The sequence below is a fragment of the Miniopterus natalensis genome, chromosome 3 (assembly GCF_054644295.1).
Source record: "Miniopterus natalensis isolate mMinNat1 chromosome 3, mMinNat1.hap1, whole genome shotgun sequence".
In the NCBI taxonomy this organism is placed as follows: domain Eukaryota; kingdom Metazoa; phylum Chordata; class Mammalia; order Chiroptera; family Miniopteridae; genus Miniopterus; species Miniopterus natalensis.
Window position 1 is genome coordinate 24,730,705 of NC_142083.1, and position 22,298 is coordinate 24,753,002.

General features: G+C 43.0%; 1 protein-coding gene across 2 annotated transcripts in view; it reads right to left on the reverse strand.

The window, feature by feature from the left end:
- TENT4A (terminal nucleotidyltransferase 4A) overlaps positions 1–22,298 on the reverse strand; it is a 43,687-nt gene that overhangs the window by 13,712 nt on the left and 7,677 nt on the right. For both annotated transcript variants that reach the window (XM_087815355.1, XM_087815354.1), the window contains exons 2-5: positions 4,026–4,149; positions 2,949–2,995; positions 2,155–2,275; positions 223–330 (exon numbers count right to left, since the gene is read on the reverse strand). In XM_087815355.1, coding sequence (XP_087671481.1) covers positions 223–330; positions 2,155–2,275; positions 2,949–2,995; positions 4,026–4,149 — 400 coding nt within the window. The remainder of the gene's footprint in view (positions 1–222; positions 331–2,154; positions 2,276–2,948; positions 2,996–4,025; positions 4,150–22,298) is intronic.

The window sequence follows — 22,298 nt, forward strand, 5'->3', positions numbered from 1 at the left end:
TTACTCAAGGAAAGTAAATGTGAAAAACAGCTATGTAGTTTCAAAGTTATTATTCAATATTATTTCCCTAGAAATAATATCGTAGGATACGTAATTCAACTGTACAGTCTCTGTTACCATAGACAGTCAGTTTAAAGTTTTTAACACCTATAAAAGAAACAATATCCAACATAACATCTTAAGTCCCTGATTTTTATTGTGTTAACTTGCTGATGGCAGCACCTTCATATAATTCTTGATGAACTCCGCTGCCCGAACCCCAGTCTCCATGTTGAAGCTGATGTCAACTTTAACCTCAGTCTCCTGGTCTGTGAGTTTTATTATTGGTACCTGCAAAAATTTAATTTGAAAAACTGTGCTTCAATATGCAACATTCTTCACAGTCAGTCATCAAAATGTTCCCAAAGTTGTACAGAAAGGCTTTTTAAAAATTATTCACAAAAGGGGCTTAGAGATCATAAACCCAAGATTTTAAAGATAAGAAGAAAAGGGACTTTGCTAGGGTTAATTAACCTCTAATCCCTGGAACCCAAGACCCACCTGAACCCCCCCCCCCCCAACAACACCTCTGCCCAGACCTGTTGACCTAACTCAGCACCTTGCCAGTGATCGAGCATCAATCATGGCCACTATCTGCTTCTTGATGCCAACGGGGTGGGGGGAAGGGGAACAGGTGCCCGAGGGAAGGAGAAAGAGGGCCCAGGCGCTGCACGCCTGCCTACCACAAGGAGAAGCCAGCTAAGTCCCAGTTCCACCATGAGTGCCCAGTGAGGGGGAGGAACTCCTGGTATCCAAGTTACGTTTGCTAGAATTTCTGAGAACATTCAAAGTAACTTCAAAGCCATTTAAAAAATTTGTACTGATGTTGTTTCTTCAAACAATTCTACTTTGGGTTTCAATCTTTAAACTAAACTAAAAAAAAATATTTTCCCCCTAAAAATCAGAGAATAAAAGGCCATTTTGGAAATACTCATCAATAGAAATATTCACCAAAAGGCACTCAAAACTGGCTTCATAAAAGATTCCCAAGCAACCATTCAGATCACTCCCACCCCAAAAATTGTGTTTTTCCAGAAGAAAAGGCAATGTTTTGTTCATTCAGCCTCTAAAGAATAAAAAGGACATTCCCTTCACCAAAACAATTGGGGTCTCGTTAAAGGTTTACAATGTCTAGAAGTCAATATAGGAACAGACATTTCAGCACAACCTGATCTAAAATGCTCAGCTGGGGCCAACTGCCAAGGACACCCAGCTGAGAGAAGACCTCTGTCAACAGAGGAAAAGGCATGGCTGTTGGACCCATGCTGGGCTAACTACCTAACCTCTCTGTTTCCTCACCTATAAAATGTGAAAGACTATAGTTTCTGCTAATGAGAGTGGCTTGGAGGATTAACTGACATAATGACTGTAAGTGGTTTAAAAAAACAGCCAAAACTAATCCATGGTGCTAGAAGGCAAGTGAGCAAATGGTTCCACTACATGAGCAAGTTACAGCTACCATCTTAATTTATGACAATTGTCTTAAAACTAAAAGGCGTTAATCCGGCTTCATATAGGTTGAAACACAATTTAAAATGAAATGTTAGTCTGTAGTCCAGGTAAGCTTATAACTATTACACAATAGGCAAGTAACTTACAGTTCCTGCACCATTTCTAATCTTGAACTTAGAGAAATCTTGACAAGCATACTTCAAAATCAGTCTCCCAACTCCTCTCCAAGATGAGAGGTTTTTCATAAGTGTGTATTTTTAGAACAATGAAACAGGTTAGTTTCTTCTTTCTGAAGTATAACTTGGCAAATGGTAATCTTTTTCTACGTAATAAAAGCCATAGTTTAATCATTCAGATACATTCTCCAGAAAGGGCAGCAGCTGAACCTGCCTCATTTCCCGTACTAACATCCCTTCCTCACACACCCTAACAGAAGTCGACAGTCATGTACCCTAGTGCCAGGAATAGTTGGATGCCCTCACAACTGTGAGATTCAGACTGTCACTGAACAGGTTCTCAGCTGGTGATCCTAACTATGAGGAACATATAACTAGGAAGCACGTTTACACCAAAAGCAGAGAGGTCGGTCTTCAGAAACATAACCAATACCTGCTGCAGACAACCTTAGTTAATCACCAGGCATCGGGGCAGGCCCACACTTACTGTAGCTTTGTCCAGGACTTTGATGGAGCCCGGCTCAGCCACGTTGTGCTTCCTCAAGGCCTGCTCCAACAGCTGGAGAGGAGGCCGCTCCCATTTTCCAAAGACCACTAAGTCAATGTCACTGGGCAAAAGGAAAGTGATCGTGAACCGCTGCGCACCTCACCATGTGGGAACAGGCGTCTGGGGTGGGATGCTGCCACAGCACACATGCTCCCATCTCCTTCAAGGGCCGTAGGTAACCCCATACGAATACCCCTCTCAAGGAGAGAAAATGCAGCTTAACAAGTAGTGTTTGTAACATAAAGACTCAAAGCAAAAAGGCTGACAGTTTCCCAACATCTCGAGGTAATGAGGGACTGAAATAAAGTGCCTGCCCTTCTGAGGTTTCCAGGCCTTTACTCTGTGCTCTCTACACTGGATCACTCCTGCTAACTAACCCAGGATTCCTGGACCCCTCTAATCTGTTCCCTTCCCCACTGGCCCTGCCAATGCCAACTCCAAACCCTGAGGTTATGGTCTCTTCAGTCTCCAAATGCTAATGGGGTTAACAAAAAAATAGACTTTTAATGAAACAATGTACATAAAATTAATTTGGATATTAAAAGAGTCCTTGATGGGAAAACACTGGAGAATGACTTTAGAATGCAAACTTGTTTGACATTTTTCTATCAAATAAAAATCTTAACAAAGTACTGTTTAATCTTAGATTTGAATACAAAGAACCTACTACGAGCCCTGAATAGAGACACGGCCATCCTCCTCCAGATAAACATAAACACTAACCCGGCACTCACCTGGTTGGAAGATAGAGACCAGTACTAAAGCTGCCAAATATCTGTACCTGAAAGAAAGAATGACTGTCTTAAAAGAGGCGACAACTCAGTTATCTGAAAGTGACAACTTCTCACTGAAAGAAAGGCCTCACTCCTACTTTGGGGAAAATTAAAATTGCCCTGCACATTGAGGGGACACAAAAACAATCCAATGAAACCTACTTAATCTTTAAGTTAAAGACCTGCCCTAAAAAGGAATTTTTTAAAACTCAAAATTAAGAGACAAAATAATTATTGGCCTTGCCCACACCTGCCAAAGCCAAGGACTTTTTGGAGCCTGGTTCAAACTCTCCAACAATTTTCAAACCCATAGCTAGGACAGAGGTGGGGCACTGTTCAGGGCACTAAACTTAAAGCCAAGGATACTGTAAGTCACTTAAAAAGAGGAGGGGAATTGAGTTGCTGCCTGGCTCACTTGGAGCTCATGTGCCCTTCAGCAGCCCAGCTTATCTCCACCATTGGTGGGTCACCAGTCATGGTCACTGATAGGAAAAACTCATCAACTAGGACAGGAGTCTATGGGTGGGCCATCATAACTTAGTCAGAGGACATGTTCATGCTGCCTGCACCAAGCAGTAGAAATGCCAGTGACTTTCACCTCAACGGAGTACATTTACTGTAAAAGTGGTATGCGAGGAAACACTTTCAATTTTCACAAAAATGAACTTATGTTACGATGAGTGATGGGGGAAGGGGTAAAATTTCTAACCTTAAGGTGAATTTAAAAGAAAAATAATCACATCAGTTCAAAAAACCTTCCATTAAGCCAGTGGTCCTCACACTTGAATGTGTCAGGACCACCAGGAGGGCGTGTTAAAGACAGACCCCTGCCCCACCCCAAGGTGTCTGACTCAGCAGGTGCATTTCTAACAAGCCCTCAGGTGATGTGCTGCTGCCTGGCCCAGGACCACACCTGGAGAACCCTTGCCTTGGGCCAAGGGGGGAGACACAGGTCTGTACAGACATGATAGACATGTTACAATGTGGGGTGCTCACGTTTACTTGTATGTGACAGAGAAGTACAAAGGCTATACCCACATCAGCCGTTGGCCAGAGATCTTTAACCACAGTTTCAATTCGTTTCACCACCTCTCGTCTCATGGCTGCTTCTTCGGGACAAGGGGACATGAAGTTATAAAAGTCGATTATTTCCTCATGAAGTCTAGTAAACACAAGAGAAAAACATTCTAGAGTTACAATTAAACTTAACTGTACTTTTCACTCTGTTATTAGATCAGCACGATGCTGTAATATTTTTCTGGCCACTTACAATCCAGTTTCTCTCCTCTGAAGGTACACAATGAAGGCTCTATGACAGACCAACTGCACAGTACTGTTCAGTGCCACAGATTAACACGAGTGAATTTTGTCAATACCGTACACTAAACTTTTGACTGGCACTTTGAGACTTGTCCAAAAGAATCATCTCAAGAGATTTTACATGAACAGAGAATTTCACCCAAGAAAAATGAAAGACAATTCCAGTTGATGTGTCACAGCAAAAGACAGTCACCCAGGCCTGTCACCCCAGCTCTGATGTGTTCTGAGTCCCACTGGGCACCTTCAGTGTCCATGCTAAGCATGGATAGTCTGAGACAGGCCAAAGCAAGAGACAGGGACATGCAAGACAAGGAAGACACACATGCTCAGGAGGCCTGAGGGTTAAGTCTCAGCAGCCAGGCTCTGTCCTCCACCTGCTGACAATATGCTAGACCCATTATGTAGAGCCTCCCAACCTGTTACGCAGAAACATTGGCCCTGGAAGCAGAAAAGCCCTATTGAACTCAACACTCAAGTGTTCTCTCCTTACAACTCATAGGCAAGGAGATAAACGACCAAATGCACGTGGGCAGTAGTATGCTCGCCCCCCCTTCCTAACAAAGTCCTTCAGAAGAGAGGAGTGAGCTCCAAAATCGGCCTTATACCTCACCTCTGCCTCAAAAGTCACTTCTGTCACTGTAAGCCCTATGGGCAAAAACCCAGTCCCCTGGGGGTGGCAACGGTTTGTGGAGTTAAGTTTTAGGGCCAAGGACCTGCTCCACAAAGCCCTCCTGGAGGAAGGAAAGATAGCTTTTAGAGATTAATTAAAGGTGCCGGGTGTGGGGGGAATCCTAGAAATTATAACAAATCAAATTCACCTGCCTCCATTCCACATTTGTTTAGAAAGCAAATAAAAGACAAAAAATTGGCTCAATAATAATATAATAATAATGTTAGCTGAAAAGCTAGCAAAATAGTCCACAAAACAGCAGGCAATACTTCTTAACAAGAACTTTAATGTGAAGTTACAAAGATAAGGAGCATCATATTTTCTTACCTATTACCTTATATAGGCTCATGTTTAGGGCCTTCAACTTTCTTACCTCCCTTCCCCCCAAAATTCATTTGGAGTGACCATTTCTAACACTCAGCAGCAGGACTGAAGGCCACTCGAGGCCACTGAAAGCAGAAGGAATAAATCCTCAACACCCTCGTTCATGATATAGATGCAATCTCAGGCTATCACCCAATTTTGTTCACTGTGTTTAATTTAAAAAAAAAAAAAAAAGAAAGAAAGAAGAAGAAGAAGAAAGAAAGAAAGAAAGAAAGAAAGAAAGAAAGAAAGAAAGAAAGAAAGAAAGAAAGAAAGAAAGAAAGAAAGAAAGAAAGAAAGAAAGAAAGAAAGAAAGAAAGAGAAAACCTCACACAAGCACGCTGCCAATTCAGCCAGCCAGGATCCAGTCTTTTAATAAATCCAAAAAGGTGGAACATCATGTAACGCTAAAACGCACTAAGTTTTCCAAAATATCTATCAAACTCCAAGATAGTGAGGGTAAAGCTTCTATTATTTCAACAGTTACTGAGCACCAACCATATGTCTTCCAGCAGCTCAGCAGACATGTTCAATTCTGAGATGTGACCTAAAATTCCTGACCACTTGGCAATGATGATAGCAGGACTAGATGTGTCTGGTTAGCAGGTCGGTGCCCACACTATCAAAGGGCCACAGGTGAGCCCTTCCCTGTTAGGACATCACTGTGGAGAGCTGTCTCAGAGGAGCACTGAGCTCTTCATGAGAACAGCTCGTGTTGCAGGACCAGCATCACCCTGGGTGAGAAGTTAGTGCACCAGAAGCACAAGGGCACATGCTCTCCTGCACCTCTTAGTTCTGTTCTGACAACAACAGGAGTATAGAAATTTAGAGACAAAAATAAAGATATGGGCCTAGAATAATTAAACATTTGCCCAAAAGTCATGGAAGAATACCAAAGCTGTGTGCTAAAATTCTATCCACATCCCACAGATATAATACATTAAATCATCTTGTCAAAAGGCATTCCAATTTGCCAAATGTCACTGCAGGTCTGCCCTTGCAGAGCAGAATGTCCCGTCACCGTTCTCTTAAGCTGTGTGCATCTGAAATAACAACATAGGACAGTCCCTCCTCAGCTTCTTAGGAACCCTGCCCTCAGCACCCTGGATGTATACCAGGAAGGGAAAGGCATAAAGAGAGCCCATGCTGCCTGTCTACAGGTGCTACCCAATCTGTGACAGTGTCGGTTTTCTCACATCTGTTGACTAGCTCATGACATCTGGCATTCTTTCCTCCCCATATTTCAGGAGAAATTAATGATGGGTCACAGTATGTCCACATTCCCAGAGCAGGAAGGTCCCAAGTGGGATACACAGGCCTCCTGATTTCAGTGGCGTGTTACACAGTAAGGTACACCGATAATACACCTATCTGAAATAGGCATTAACTTGGATCTCCAAGTCAGCAACTGTTCTAACAAACATTGCACAAGAAGAGTATTTTGACTTTGCCTTCTGGGAATGAAGGGATACTACTGGAGAACTGGCTGGACTAGGAGGCTCTTGCTGACCAAGCCCTGCTGGCCCTCCTTGAGGCAAGCAGAGGCCTTGAAAGTACTGTGTGACTCCTGAAACCAACAGACGACTGTGTGGCTCTGGACTGTGACTACAACCCTCAGCACAGAAAGACACAGGAAGGCTGAACAACCATCATAACCTCTAGGCAAACTGGAAAAGCTACCGTGCTGCCTCCTCCTGCTGGGGCTCTAAGTGGAACCCTCAAAGGAGAGAGGAAGCACTAAGGGTGAGAGGTAGAGGGGTCAGGCAGTGAGGGAGGTCTGCTGTTCAGCCTGGAATCACAGTAATCAACAGAAGCCGCATGACAGGGAGGCAGTGCCCTCTCCCTGGCCAAGTCCAGCACTCACTCTTCCCCGACTCCCTGCATTCTTCAGGGCCAAGTGGCAATGGACTGGTGTCTGTCTCCACCCAGGATGGAACCTACCAACTTCTAAGAGAAAAAGGGCTCACCTGTCACTGCCTGATCTCCAGCACCAGAATGGTGTTTGCTCATGGTAAGCATTCAATAAATATGTGTAGAATGAATAAATTCAAGTCTTGATAAATATTTTACTATGACCTTGTCATTTAAAATCTACATTTCCTACAAAATGACATCAAAAATTAACATTCCAAGAAATAATATTTTACCACTGTAGTGGCTAACTTGACTTGTTAACAGAACCCATTTAAAAATGGCCAACTGTCCTTTTAGAAATGTAAACAGTGCTAAATAAAACAGTTTGGATTTATTCAATACTAGCATTACAAATAGTTTTCATCACTTTAAGAAACTGCATATTTGGGTAAGGACAATATACTTTCACAATTACATACTATCAGCTATGTGTCCAGCCACCAGATTCAGACATAACACAGGTGACTTTATGAATCTATTACTTACCATACTGAATATACCCACATGCTCAATTCTCCAGTTTCACAGAATTACGTCCATAAAAAGTTTACTCTTCTCACATATCAAAATCTCAAAGGCATTTCACAGTTGACAAGATAGCTACATGAAAATCACACTAAGTCTCCTTACCAGCAGACAATTTAGTCACTGTTATCTCTTACAGCTCAATGTCAGTCCACTAGAATTCAGTCTCCGAATCTTCCAAAACACTTTTTAGGCTGTGACCATCACAGAAAAATCTCTAAAATGAATCATAAAGATGGTATCTCAAACCCAGCAAGAAACTACAATCATCTATCAGGAGGCTCTGGGACTAGTTCCAACCCAGCTTCAGTGGCAGAGGCTGCTGGCTGCCCGCCCTGGGTGCTAAAAGGACACGTGGAACATCCTCTCCAGCAGTTACAGGCAGAAGCTACCAGGAGACTTTTTTGGAAGGTTTCTTAAGGGGGTAGCTCTTTTGCCTTCCCCTTTCTCAGTCCTGGAGCACTGACCTATGGCCAGAGTCCAGAACCACAATCCCCATGTGGCTCGGAGAACAGAGGCCAGGTGTGGAGCCAGAAGGTGGTCAGATTCTGATGGGATTAGATCACCATTACTCCATTACTTTTGCTTTGTGTGTTTGTGTTTTTGATATATCTTTATTGTTGAAAGTATTACAGATGTCTCCTTTTTCCCCTCCACTGACGCCCTCCACCCTGCTCCTGCCCCCTCCCCAGGCCTTCACTGCACTATTGTCTGTGTCCATGGGTTATGTATATATACATACTTTTGTTCTTTGTAGCCAAAACTAATCCTGACAGAGTAGCCTAGAAACAACAAAGATTCCCATCTTGCTCTACATCTAAAAATGTTACAGGTGCAGAATCAAAATTTTTACTTGAAAAAAATCAAAAGAAAAAAATCAGAGGGAACCTTGAGCTACCTCAAACTTGAAGGAGGACTTTCCAGACTCCTAAGCAAAAACAACAATCACAATGCAAAAATTGATAGACTCAAATAATTACAAAGAAATTCTATCAGAAAACACGCTGAGTGTAAAATTCAAAAGCAAGTGACAGCTACACATGGCAAAAATAGAAAGACTCTGACATGTAGAAACAACAGACCTCCCACAAAATGCACGGGGACCTGGGCCTGGCACACTCTAGAAGTGGGCAATTTATCCATCTCTGAGCCCTGAAATGCCACTTCTGGAAACCGGTGCTACAAAACACTGAAACATACACAAGAGCCTGTAAGGCACGCTCACCACAGGGCTGCTGACTGTAAGGACATGGTACCACATGACATGATGCTGTACACTCATTAAGAACGAGGAAGATGTGTGCATTAATATGGAAAGATCTCCTAACAGACTGTCCATGTACAGACAAAAGAAAGACATGGCCCCACTTCCTGATGAATGTTCAGCTGCATATCCACGTGAACACACCAAAGGTCTAAAATGCCACATGCGAACCGGGCTTCCTACCCAGGAGACTGAGATGAGCTGGGCAAGGGAACATACACTTTCTACTCCAGATATCTTTGTAAAGCTGAAGTTGTTTTTACAAGAATGTACTCATCATATACATAAATTTAAAAATAAAAAATATATACTTTTTAGAAGAAAAGCAATAAAGGCTGTACAGAAAAGTTCACTCATGAGAATGTTCATTATATCATTGCTTATATTTAACATTTTGAATCATTGCTTATATTTAACACTTTGAAATAGCAAAATGTTAAATACAACACAAAACAAGTCAACTATATTTCTACATCACAAGATTACTTGTGATTTTTATATTCTTTTTGCTGTGTGCATTTTCTAATTTTAACAAAGAATTCAGATTCCTTAATTTAAAAAAAACAAAAGAATATCAAGTCAGGCTTCTAACCCGAGGCCACCTCCCATTCCAGCTGATAAAAAGCAGCACAGTTAGTGCGATCAGTCTGTCTGGGTGTGGGTTATGGAGGCCAGACTCTACCACTACTATGAGCAGTGACACACAGGCTAACAGTGCTGCCACAGGGAAAGGAGAGACGTGGCCCTTACATATCTAGCAGAGCTCTAAGGAGAGGACTTCCTGCATAAAGTAAATGTTCTGCAAATGTGGCTATGAAGCACTTGGAATGCGGCAACTGAGGAGCTCAATTTTTAACTTCCTTATCTAAATAGCCATATGTGGCCAGCAGCTACTGCCTGGCACAACACAGTTCTGGCTGTTTCTTCCTCAATTCAATCTGAGACAGCTGAGTAACATTAAACTCAAAAGAATATATTTCTTGAGGTTTTCCAAACTGGATGAATGGCCTCCATCTCCTCTTCTAAATCCTCAATCCTTCTTCCCACCCTTAGAGGCACAGAAGCCAAGGAAATAAGAATTGGCTCCCCCCAGAGGGTGCCAGGCCTGACTTAAGCACCCACCACCACCTGCACACCCTCTGGGGCAGACCAAGTCAAGTGATAAAACACTTTCCAGTAGGTCTACAAACCCTTTCTCCAAACTTTCTCTAAAATAAACATTTTAAAATATTAGGGCTAAATGTGGACAAACAAGAGCAATATCTGTCAAAATTAAGCATTTATAGTTCTTGATATAATTTAAACACATACTTACTGATGTAACAATGGTGCCTGATTAGGGCTTTTCAGATGTAATTGTGAAATTGAGCAACACACAGACTATTCTCTCATCACTTTTTCCTTACCATTTTAACATGTCATACATGATTTCGGATCAACCAATGGCTCAGCATCAGGTCTGTTTAAGTGCTTTGCTTCCTTTCTTCATGGTACATTTCACAAAGATGCTTCTTTTTAGGTCAGGTGATAGGAAGTTGTCTCTATGAAGTATATATTTCTGATGCACAAAAACCAATTTCAAATGGGTCAACTTTTTGCAAGCAATGGCACTTCAGATCCAACAAAACATAAGAATTGGATGATGACTACAAGACATCTAGGGGAGGCAGCAAGAGTGACAGCGAGGGCCCACTGGGGTATGAAGTCTGCCCTGCCACTTTCCAGCTACAGGGCCATGAACAAACTACACAAACCGCCAGTGTACAGACTGCTGTGGGGCTGAGAGAGACAATGGCAGCAAGCAGAGCTTCCAAATGCTATAGCCTCATCTTAGTTTGTGTCATCAATGTGGGCATGCACGGGGGAAAGAAGGTCTGCTGTCATAAGTATAAAAGAAATCCTGCAAGAAACAGGATATGTGAATGCAGCTCACCTCTGATGGCTTGCCTCTGAGAAGAGGAATTCTGAAACTCTAGTGGTGGCTACTGGAGCTTACAGATTAGGTGCAACTTTGCGATTCAATATGGAAGTATCTGATAGTAACACATCATAATGGAGCAAGGGCTGAATGATTAATTTTCTGGTTATTTAAAAAGATGAGACCAGAGTTTTCAGTGAATTTTAGTTTTAAACATGAAACTACTGGAGAACAGACTTCTGAAGCATTATTTTCTAGGGTACTTTTAAACTAGACATTCTCTTCTACAATAGCTCTCTCATAAGAGTATAGACCCATTCAAAAGGTAATGACTACGACTAAAGACTGTGGCAGACTAAGTGGAAGCTACACTGACACTCTCCTGGGAACAAACTGGAATTACAACTAAAATAGAGAAAAACCATGCTGAATAATCAACTGCAACTGAAGACAAGCTGGAGAGCACCCCCATAACCAAAGAGAAAAGTGGAGACCACATAGAGACTGGTAGGAAGTGCAGAGAAGGCTGGCTGGGATCCCACAGGCAGCAGCTGAAGGGCCCGAGGGAGATCTCAGCTGTGGGGGGGTAACAATTGAGGATTCTGGGGCCTAAACCTCAGGGTGGGCTTCTCAGCTAAGAGCACCAGGCCTGAGAAAGGTGCCCACATAACAAATGGCTGTGAAAAGCAGTTGGGTTTCTGTCTGCCAGGGAGAGATGGCTGGTAATGCAGGCACCCTATTAAAGAGCCAACGCACAAAGTTTCATGTGTAGCCACTTATCTTGGGCTCCAGCTGAGGGGGTGCAGAGTGGCCTGGAGCTGTGTGAGGAGAATCTAGGGTTGTGGGCTCTGGAGACAGAGCTCAGAGGACACCCCTCTGGATTCCTATGCCAAGTCATTCCCCCATACTGCAGAAGCAGACATTTACCTTCCAAGCAGCTTTTGCCTGAGAGGGAAGCAATTGCCTTACCCTGTTGGAAAACCTCTCACCCTACCCTGTGAAGTTTCTATAGGCTGAGGCTCATTAAGAGAATCAGATAATCAGCCTGCAGGCAGAGGCCAAACTCAGAATGCTTTGAGTCTTTGCCTGATCTGCTTCTGGACCTGGGCCTTGGAAAAGCAGACTTTGGTGTGCATCTTGGTCCTGTCCAAATGCACCAGTCCCAGCAGAGGGGACCTCAAGCTGTGGGTTGATAGCTCCAAACAGGCTACTCAAGGCCGGTCACAAACAGCATATGACATTGGCCTGCACTACAAACCATCCAAAAACACTGAGTCCTAGCAGGCATACCTAATACATAGAAACAAACCAAATAGGCAACCAAAAGGAGGAGACAAAAAAACAAGGCCCAAATGAAAGAAGAGAAGTCTCCAGAAAAAGAGCTAACTGAAATAGAGATAAGAAATCTATAAGATGTAGAGTTCAGAACACTGATTGTAAGATGCTCAACAGCATGAAAAAAGATACGGAAACTATGAAAAATGACCAGTCAGAAATGAAGAATGACAGAACAAAAATAAAGAATACACTGGAAGGAATAAATAGTAGATTAGAGGAAGCTGAGAATTGGATAAGTGAATTAGAAGACAGGGTAGAAAAAAATCACTCAATCAGAGATCCACAAAGAAAAAACAATTAAAAAACAGAACAGTCTAAGAAACCTGTGGAACAACATGAAACATAGCAATATTCGCATCATAGGAATGCCAGAGGAAGTCAAAAGTAAGCAAGGGTTAGAGAACCTGTTTGATGAAATAATGGCAGAAAACTTCCCTAACCTGGTGAAGGAAAAAGTCACACAGGTTCAGGAGGCACAGAGAGTCCCAAGCAAGAAGAATCCAAAGAGGCCAACACCCAGACACATCATAATTAAAATGCCAAAACTTCAAGACAAAGAGAGAATATTAAAGGTGGCAAGAGAAAAGCAATCTGTTACTTACAAAGGGGCCTCCATAAGGTTGTCAGCTGACTTATCAGAAACTACAGGCCAGAAGGGAATGGCATGAAGTATTCAAGGTAATGCAAAACAAGGATCTGAAACCAAGACAACTCTATCCAGCAAGGCTATCATTCAAAATAGATGGTGAAATAAAGAACTTCCCAGGCAAAAAAGGCTAAAGGAGTTTATTACCACCAAACCAGCATTGCAGGAAATGGTAAAGGGACTGCTGTAATTAGAAGTAGAAACAGAAGCATTGAAGGAAATGGTAAAGGGATTGCTGTAATAATAAGTAAAGAAACACAGGCATAAAGAATTAAAATGGCAATAAATAAGGACCTATCAATAATAACCTTAAGGACTGTAAGGGAGAGATCAACAGCAATACAGTCATAGTCGTGGACTTTAACACCCCACTGACTTCACCGGATAGATCTTCCAGACAAAAAGTCAACACAGAAACAGTGACTCTAAATGGCACACTAGACCAGATGGATTTAATTCATATTTACAGAATATTTCACTCCAAAGCTGCAGAATATACATTCCTCTCAAGTGCTCATGGGTCATGCTCAAAGACAGCATGTTAGGACAAAAACAAGTCTCTACAAGATCAAGAAAACTGAAATCATATCAAGCATCTCAGATCACAATGGTGTGAAATTAAAAATCAACTACAGTAAAAACATTCAAACACATGGAGGCTAAATAGCATGTTATTAATGAATGGATTACCAATAAGATCAAGAAAGAAATCAAAAACTTCCTGGAAACAAATGAAAATGAACACACAACAACCCAAAATCTATGGGACACAACAAAAGCAGTACTAAGAGGGTAGTTCGTAGTACTACCTCACAGGCCTACCTCAAAAAGCAAGAAAAATTTTTAGTAAACTAATCCTACAACTTAAAGAATTAGAAAGCTCCCCTGTGAAGCCATCTGGACTAGGGCTTTTGTTTGCTGAGAGTTTTTTTAATTACTGCTTTGATTTCATCAGTTGTTATTAGCCTATTCAGGTTTTCTGATTCTTCCTGATTCAGTTTTACATGATCTCACTCATATGTGGAATCTAATAAACAAAACAGACTGAAGAACAAAATAGATCCAGAGACATAGAAGCATGGAACAGACTGATAAATCTCAGAGGGAAGGTGGGAGTGGGGGAGTGGGTAGGGAGAGATTAATCAAAGAACTTATATGCATATATGTATAACCCATGGACACAGTCAATAGTGTGGTGAAGGCCTGAGGGGAGTGGGGGTGAATTCGGGATCGAGGGGATCAATGGGGAAAAAAGGGGGGATATCTGTAATACTTTCAACAATAAAGATAAATCTAAAAATAATAATACTTAGGGGGAAAAAAGGTAATGACTAACTTATCAATATTTAGTATATTTCCTAAATTAATTTCTGCTTTTAGTACCAAATATAAGATCAGCAACGTTTTACTGTCTATCTGAGTATCTGGTATATGGTTGCAGTATATATTTATAAAACCCACCTCAAAAAGCTGTTTTAAAGAGCACAAGACGGATTACCCGATTAGAGAACCAAACTACCTAATTTCATAGCTGATGAAGCTACTGATGAAAACAGATGACCATTTCAGGGGATGTCTTTTGATTATAGAAGCTCAGCTGGCAGGGCTCATGGTTCCCAACTGTGTCTAAATTTGATTCAAAGCCAGGGAGGCCTGGCTGACTCTGAAGGGGTGAAGGGAGGGGGAGCAGCCCTATCCTCCCCCCCCTGTTTCTGTGACAACCCCATCTAGGAGACTTCATATCCAGCCCCAGGCAGAGCTGGCTCCCTGCCCCCACCTCGCAGCCCCCTCCCCCCAGTCAGTAAGTTGTTTAATGGTGACCTCTTTGTACCTGACCAAAAGGACAACAACATGTGTTTAAAATAAAACTGTAGAAATAAAAGGGGTGAAGAAAACATTCCAATCAGTTAGGAATGCTGGTCTGGTCTTCGAGGGTGAAGCATGGGTGGGCTTCCCTGCCCCCTAGATTACAAATCTCGAGGCTGCTTCTGAACAAAGCCATGGTCAGAGCTCAGACTTTATTCGTTTTGTTAAGGAAAGAGAGAAGCCAGATGAATGAACGTGCCCTCTCAAGTGGGTTCAGCACTTGAACCCACTAAATAGTGTTAGCATGTCCAACCTTCCCACTTCACTGAACTCTTAGTAGTCCCTATAGTCCCTATTCCACTGTTAACCATGTGTCATCGTGTTAACCACATGTGGTAGTTTATCTTTAACATCCCCCATGAACCTGGTCAATTCCAAATGCTTGAGGAAAACCATTATGAGGTAAAGACATATTTAAAAAAAAAAAAAATGACCCAAGGGTCCCATCAGTCTCCTAACAGTGATGTCCCAAGGAACCCACAATACAGTGGAGGAGATTATAGCCAGGTGAGCTGCTGGGGCACAAGGAGAGGCCAAGAAGGTGCTTTGCTGAACCATGTGTGCTGGCTCCCTCTTGCCCTGGCTCAGGCTAACTACCACCCAGCCTTGCATGGCATTAATGGCAGAATTACAGACCAATGCAGGCTACCTGTAGGGTGCTCAGAGGGAACCACATGGCTACATCTGAAAGCCAGGGTCCCTAAGCCTCAAGTAGCTAGATCAGTTTTGAAATGAAAATAGCTATATTTTCTGGCATCTTTCCAGAGATCCTTACCCTAGATGGGAAGGTAAGCTGGGATAATCTTTTGAAGAAGCAAAATGTAGTAAGAGTCTAATAACATTAACATTCCAAGACATTACACAATACCATCCACATTACCAGCATTTTCATTAGAGCCACCCCAATTGCCTTTGAAGCAGATATTATTGCCTTTAATTTACAAATTAAGTATTCATTAGACAGATGGTAACTGGCCCAGAACCACATGGCCAGGACTCAAACCCAGGGCTGATAAGTTCTTCAATTTGAATGTTTATCCACAGAGCGGGAAGTAACACAGGTGACCAGACATACAGAAACATGTGAGAAAGCTCACTGTGGTCCCTTTAGAAAGAGTGAAAAGTTGTAAATAAAACTCTCTATGAAATAACGTCCATCATACAATATTTAAATTGGTTTATAAGAGCTTTTCAATGACAGGAGGAACCATTTACCTAGAATTAGATTTAAACAAGCAAAAAAACACACACAAAAAAATACCTTTGCAACATATTTAAATCAGCATTAAAAATAACAGAATGAGCCCGGCCGGGCATGGCTCAGCGGTTGAGCGTTGACCTAGGATCCAGGCAATCAGGGTTCGATTCCTGGTCAGGGCACATGCCTGGGTTGCGGGCTCGATCCCCAGTCGGGGCCGCGCAGGAGGCAGCCAATCAATGACTCTCATCATTGATGTTTCTCTCTCTCTCTCCCCCTCTCCTTTCCTCTCTCTGAAATCAATAAAGATATATATATTAAAAAAATAACAGAACGAAATATGCTCAAGTGCTAGAAGGAAGATCATGGGTAGCTTTTCTCTATTTTCCAGATTTCTTCAGTATTGCTTTTATAACCATAACCAAAACAAAGTGTTATTTCAGCTTTACTGACACTGACCTTACCTCCAAAGGCCAAAGGGAAGACATTATTGTACTTATCTTAAGTTCTCTTTAAGAATCTGGTCTCTTGTCTTTAGAATAAGGCCAAGCCAGTGAGGGCTTTCCCTTCTGTCTGTTGCAGCCCACAGCGAGAGACACCGGGCATCCTGGAGATCCTGAGAACTACCCCTATGACTGCTCAGCTCCAAGGCCCAGGAGGCTAACAGGGCCCCTCAGCGCTAAAGCTCTGGTTCTAGTGCCACCCTCAGTCACTGGTTTAGGAAGCTATCCCTCACTGTAGCATACACCGACCTCCTAAAAAAAAAAAAAAAAAGACAGGGCTCTTGAAGAAGCTGCCCCACGATCCCAGCAAAATCTCTGTGGATGTGGAAGACTGAAACCAGAGGAGACGTATGTGAGCAAGGGGGGCAAGGGGAGTGGTTTTCTTCAGTCCACCACCTCTCTGGCCATGCCACACCAGCTACAACTAACAGCCTCTCTCTCCTGTGCCAGCTTTCATCAAAGGCACTGCTGACAGAGGGCTGTGCTGAGCAGAATTCTGAGGCTGCATTCAGACTTAGTAGAAGAAAATTTAAAATTCATTAGTGATACTATCATATCAATATTCTTATTATTAGCTGAGATTTACTACCTGCTTACTCTGTCCAGGCACTGCTTGAAACGCTTCACTGAGTATGAGCCTGATAACAACCACTATCTCCCGTTTACAGATGGCTTAGAGGTTAAACAATCTGCCCGAGCAGCAAGTCTCTACTGCACGTGTCTCTCTGCTGCTCAAAGCACTCCCTGGAGCCTCCATCTGCTTCCTGCAGACCTCTGGGATCTCTGAACCCCACTCTACCTCCACCAGTTAAGCTGCTCCTTCCCCACCATCTACTGGCCTGGCCTTGACAATTTAGTAGCAACACCAGACATGCACAGCCTCTCCCCTGTGCCAGTGCTGCTGTCCTGATAGGACAAGTTGTCCCAAAGTCACTCAGAGCAGGAAATTCCATGCAGGAAACACACCTGATAGAGGACTTGACAATCATCTTCCATGTCACCAAGACTGGAAAAGCACTTGGTAAAGCCTGACCATGTCCAGATCCATATGCCCGTGGATGTACACAGTGGGCATTCCCAAAAAGGGAATCAGACTTGCTTCAGATTTCTCCACAACATTCAAAGCCAGAGACAGTGGGGACATGCAGAGGCTCTGTGGCAGAGAAAACCGTCACTCAGGCACACTGCAGGCTTCCGGGAATATGGCACCAATTAGATCCTCTACAAAGTTGGCCAATCAACACAAACAACAAAAAGATACTGACAAACGTAAGGGCTAGAGCAGGATGGCTGCCTGGATCCCAGGCACCTCAGAGGGTCTCAGTGTGAGGACCACAGCACTTGGTCAAAGTGAAGCACGGCACAAGGTGAGAGCCAGAGGAGCGCTGTCTGCCAAGTGCAAGGGAGGCACCAACCCTGCAAGACCCTGCCAAGCTGATATAGCACACAAAGGCAACAAAGACAGCATCACACCTACATGCCCTGCCAGGCAAGGCACACCCTCGATGAAGCCCACCAGGAACAGGGGCCACACAAAGAACTTGGAGATCTGAAGAAGTCCCCATAAAGTCCTGGTGGGGAGCATGAAGTCTATGTAAACACAAAACCCAGACTATTCAATTACAAACTCTGGTTTCCCGTGTTGAAGCAGGATCACAGAATCATCCAAAATCTGGACTGCCTGGGGTCAGATCTGCTTGCTGCTTTCAAGCTCTAAGAACTTACAGAACCCTCAGTTGCTCTGTGCCTCAGTTTCCTCATGTGAAAACAGGAGAATGCCGATGGTACCCCCCACATGACACTGTCATGAGAATTTAATGAATCCAAAAAAAGTACTTAGAATAGGGCCTGGCATTGAGTCAGGGCTCAATAAATGATAGTGATTATAATTACAGAACAAAATACAAATGTTTAACTCATGGTGACAGACAAGATAATGCAAATCAGGAGGTAGGAAGATATATAAAAGGGCTGTCTTAGTCAGCTTGGGCTGCTATAACAGGGTATCACAGACTGGGCAGCATAAACAACAGACATTTACTTCTCACAGTTATGGAAGCTAAAAGTCATGGAAGCTAAAAGTCCAAGATCAGGGTGCCAGCTTGGCCAGGTTATGGTGAGAGCCCACTTCCTGGCTTGCAGACAGCTGCCTTCTTGCTGTGTCCTCACACGGTACAGAGCACTAGTGAGCTCTCTGGCCTCTCCTAATAAGGGCACTATACCCCAGCCCCATGACTTCATCTAATGATGAGGCCCCACCCCCATGTCTTCAACTAAACCTAATCATCTCCCAAAGGTACAGCCCCAAATACCATGATACAGGGGGTTAGGGCTTCAACATGAATTTGGGGGTATACAAATCAGTCCATAGCAAGGGCTAACATCTGTATCCTACACAACAGCAAGCAAATCACTATGGTTTCATTAAAACTTCTACTCTTTTTTTTTTTTTTTTACCTAGCCACTTATAGTTTTCATCTTTTTTATGTTTTTGGTCTCAATTGTGTAAGAGAACAGAAACTGTATGGAAGTATTTCTGTTAATCAATCCACGTGTCCACCTACAGATGGGCTTAGAGAACTGGAGCTCAATGTAATTGTTTTCTTCCTATTATTATACCTCTTTGGACAAGTCCCTCTTTGCTTTACAGATCCTGTGGTTAAAAAGACAGGCTGTGGGCCCTGGCCATACGGATTGGTTGGCTGGAGCATCGTACCATGTACCAAAAGGCTGTGGGTTCAATTTCCGGTCAGGGTATATATCTGGTTGTGGGTTCAATCCCTGGTCTGGGCGCGTACGGAAGGCAACAAATTGATGTTTCTCTCTCACATCGATGTTTCTCTCTCTCTAATCAATAAAGCATATCCTTGGGTGAAGATTTAAAAAAAAAAAAAGATGGGCTGTGGGTCAGATGACCTGGGCTCCAATGCCAGCTATGCACCTACCAGGCATGTGAGAACCTAGGCAGGCAGTTTCATGGAGCCTCGCTTCATCTTCTGGTAGGTGAAAGGATAAGAGCTTCTCCCTGTCCTGGGAGTGCTACAGGACACACTGCATAGAGGGGTGAGGGCTCAGGAGGGAAAATGACGATTGCTACTGTGACAAGTGCTGAAGACGACTTGCTTGATGGAAGCAAAGAAAAGCTGAAACACCCACCATCTAAGTAAGGCTCTGAACACAATGAGCCTTCTTCCCCAGCCACAGGCCTTTCACTTCCTCTGGTCTTACTCTAAAGCCTACCCGAAAAAGCGCTTTTCACTCTGAACAATTTTGCACACTTCAGTTCATTCTAAGCCTTACCCTGTGACAATTCTCACAGGTTCCCATTCTCTGGAATTTGGTCTCAGTTCTATATTCTTATTTCTGTTCTTCATGTTTGTACTTAGGTTAGTATATCAGTCTCTTGTGAGTCAGTCTTTGATAGAGCCACAAACATTGTAGAGAGATTCATCTTCTGCTTTTTCCCATGAGATAACTTAAGACAATACTTTTGAATTAATTTACATTTCACAAGCCATGCAAGGTTATCTTCTTTTATATTTTCAGCCATCATTTCAGAGTTGTCCTTCAATTCTTAAAAATTTGCTTAAATTTAGAGAAGATGGCCATTACCAAAATACACTTTAGGGTGCTGCACCATGGCTCCCACCTTTGCCAATTCACCAGGTTCTTATTTCTTGCTCTTAAGTGCACCAATTCCCTCTCTGGGGCGGCAGTGGTGAAGTGGGAGGGCTTTCTCATCAAGCAGGCCTCCATTCCTTCTGGTTTCTGGTTGCACCTCATGCAAGACACTTACATTTACTTAGGCTCAATTTGTCTCTCTTTAAAATGAGTTATTGTCAAGACGAATGGGGAGAATGCAGGTTCCACACAATGCAGCACCTGACACCAAGGAGATAGGCAAATGCTCGCTGGTCCTGCTTTTGGTCTTTCAGTTGTCTACAGATACAACAGCAATTCAGCAAATGCTCCTTTTTTGGTAGAATGCCATTTCTAAGAATAACCCAGATGGTGGGAGTTCTGCTCCCTCCAACCCATCTTCCCTCCAGGCAAGTTCTGGAACGCCTAGGAAAACAGGAGGTTCCAGTGTACTACAGTGCAGGACTGGCTTCCTGTCCCTGGAATCCTGCAATGCTCCCCATCTTCTTCACTCTGCACTTGACTGTCAAGAGTTCTCACAAGAGGAGCTAGGCCTCACCCACCTCGAATATGGTCTCTGTTACAGACACATTTAAACTATGTTTGCAGGACGTGATAGTTGCTAGCTTTCATCCCCCACATCTTGGGGATGTCTCCTTCACTTAACACTGCTTGGAGCTCCCTGACTTCAACACTAAACTGACATTTCCAATTGCGTGCAACACCTTTTGCCAAATCACATTCGTGTGTCTAGGGCTTTGGTTTTCTGTCTAAAGACAGGATTAACTTTACCCATGCCATGAGCCTGCTCTGAGAACTCAAGGAGGACACTCAGGCACAGCCAAGCCCCACGGAGCCCCACATACTGTGAACTGCTGCTTCAGAGAACCAGATACTGACTGTCAATAATGTTAACCCAGAGTGCAAAAGGGCAAAGACCTGTCACCAGCATCCTTGGACTAGGCACTCCAAGCCATACAAGCTGTGCCAGGTCGCACTCTGCTGTGAACCTATCATTATGCTTCATGTGTTATTGAAACAGCAGCCCTTTGAAAGGGTTTACGCTAGAAACTCAGAAACACAATTTCTAGAGCTTTCTAGTAGTGACTTGCTGGGTAGCACGGCTTTTGCTATTGTCTAAGTTTGAATTTATTTAGGCAGCAGTTACTGAATCAAACACTGTTTTGAATAAAGAGTCTAAAGTCACTCCAGTTCCATGCTGCTCAAACATAAGGCTATTTAAATTTTAATTTAAATCAAACACAATTAAAATTCGGTTCCTCAGTTGCACTGGTCACATTACAAGTGCTCAGTGGCTACTATATCGGACCACATAAAACTAGAGCTCTCCCATCTTCACAAACCATTTACCAGACAGTGCTGCTCTGGCTCTAACGTTCCCTGCCCCTTACTTTTGTTTTCTCCACTGTACACAGAACATGTTAGAAGCTGCAAAGAGGTCAGAGAAATAACATAACATGCACCTCTACCACGTGCACAGAACAACAAAAAACTCCTGAATAACTTTAAACAAGTTACATACAGCAACCCATACATACCTGATAAAATACTTCAGGAGTACCCTTACAGTTCTGGGGAGGTAAGATTCTTATTTAAAAACTACAGAACACATTACATTTTTTTTTCTTTAAACATCAACATGAGAGAGAAATATCGACTGGTTGCCTCCAGCTCGTGCACTGACTGGGGCCGGGGACTGAGCCTGCAACTGAGGTACATACCCTTGGCTGGATCGAACCCGGGACCCTTAGTCCACGGGCCGATGCTCTAACCACTGAGCAACCAGCTAAGGCTACATTTTTAAAAATAGAAAAGTATATCTTGATTCAAAGGGAGAAAGTATTTCCAAAGCTTCATGATAGTCTGCAGCTGTGTCCACAGCTTTTCCTGAAGACTCGGAACTTCGGTCTTTAACAGTTTCTCCAAGAAAAAAATTTTGGCCTGAAAGAAAAAGTTGTCCATATTTTCAAAAAACCAAGCAAAAGACCTTTTCTATCCAGTTGGCAACAAGAACCACCTAATTTTTGGTTTCAATTTCCTCAGAGAAGAGAGAAGAAAGGGAAAGGAAAGCAGAGGCCTTTCTAATCCCTCATGTGACAACTTGCACAGCACTTCCAAATTTTCTA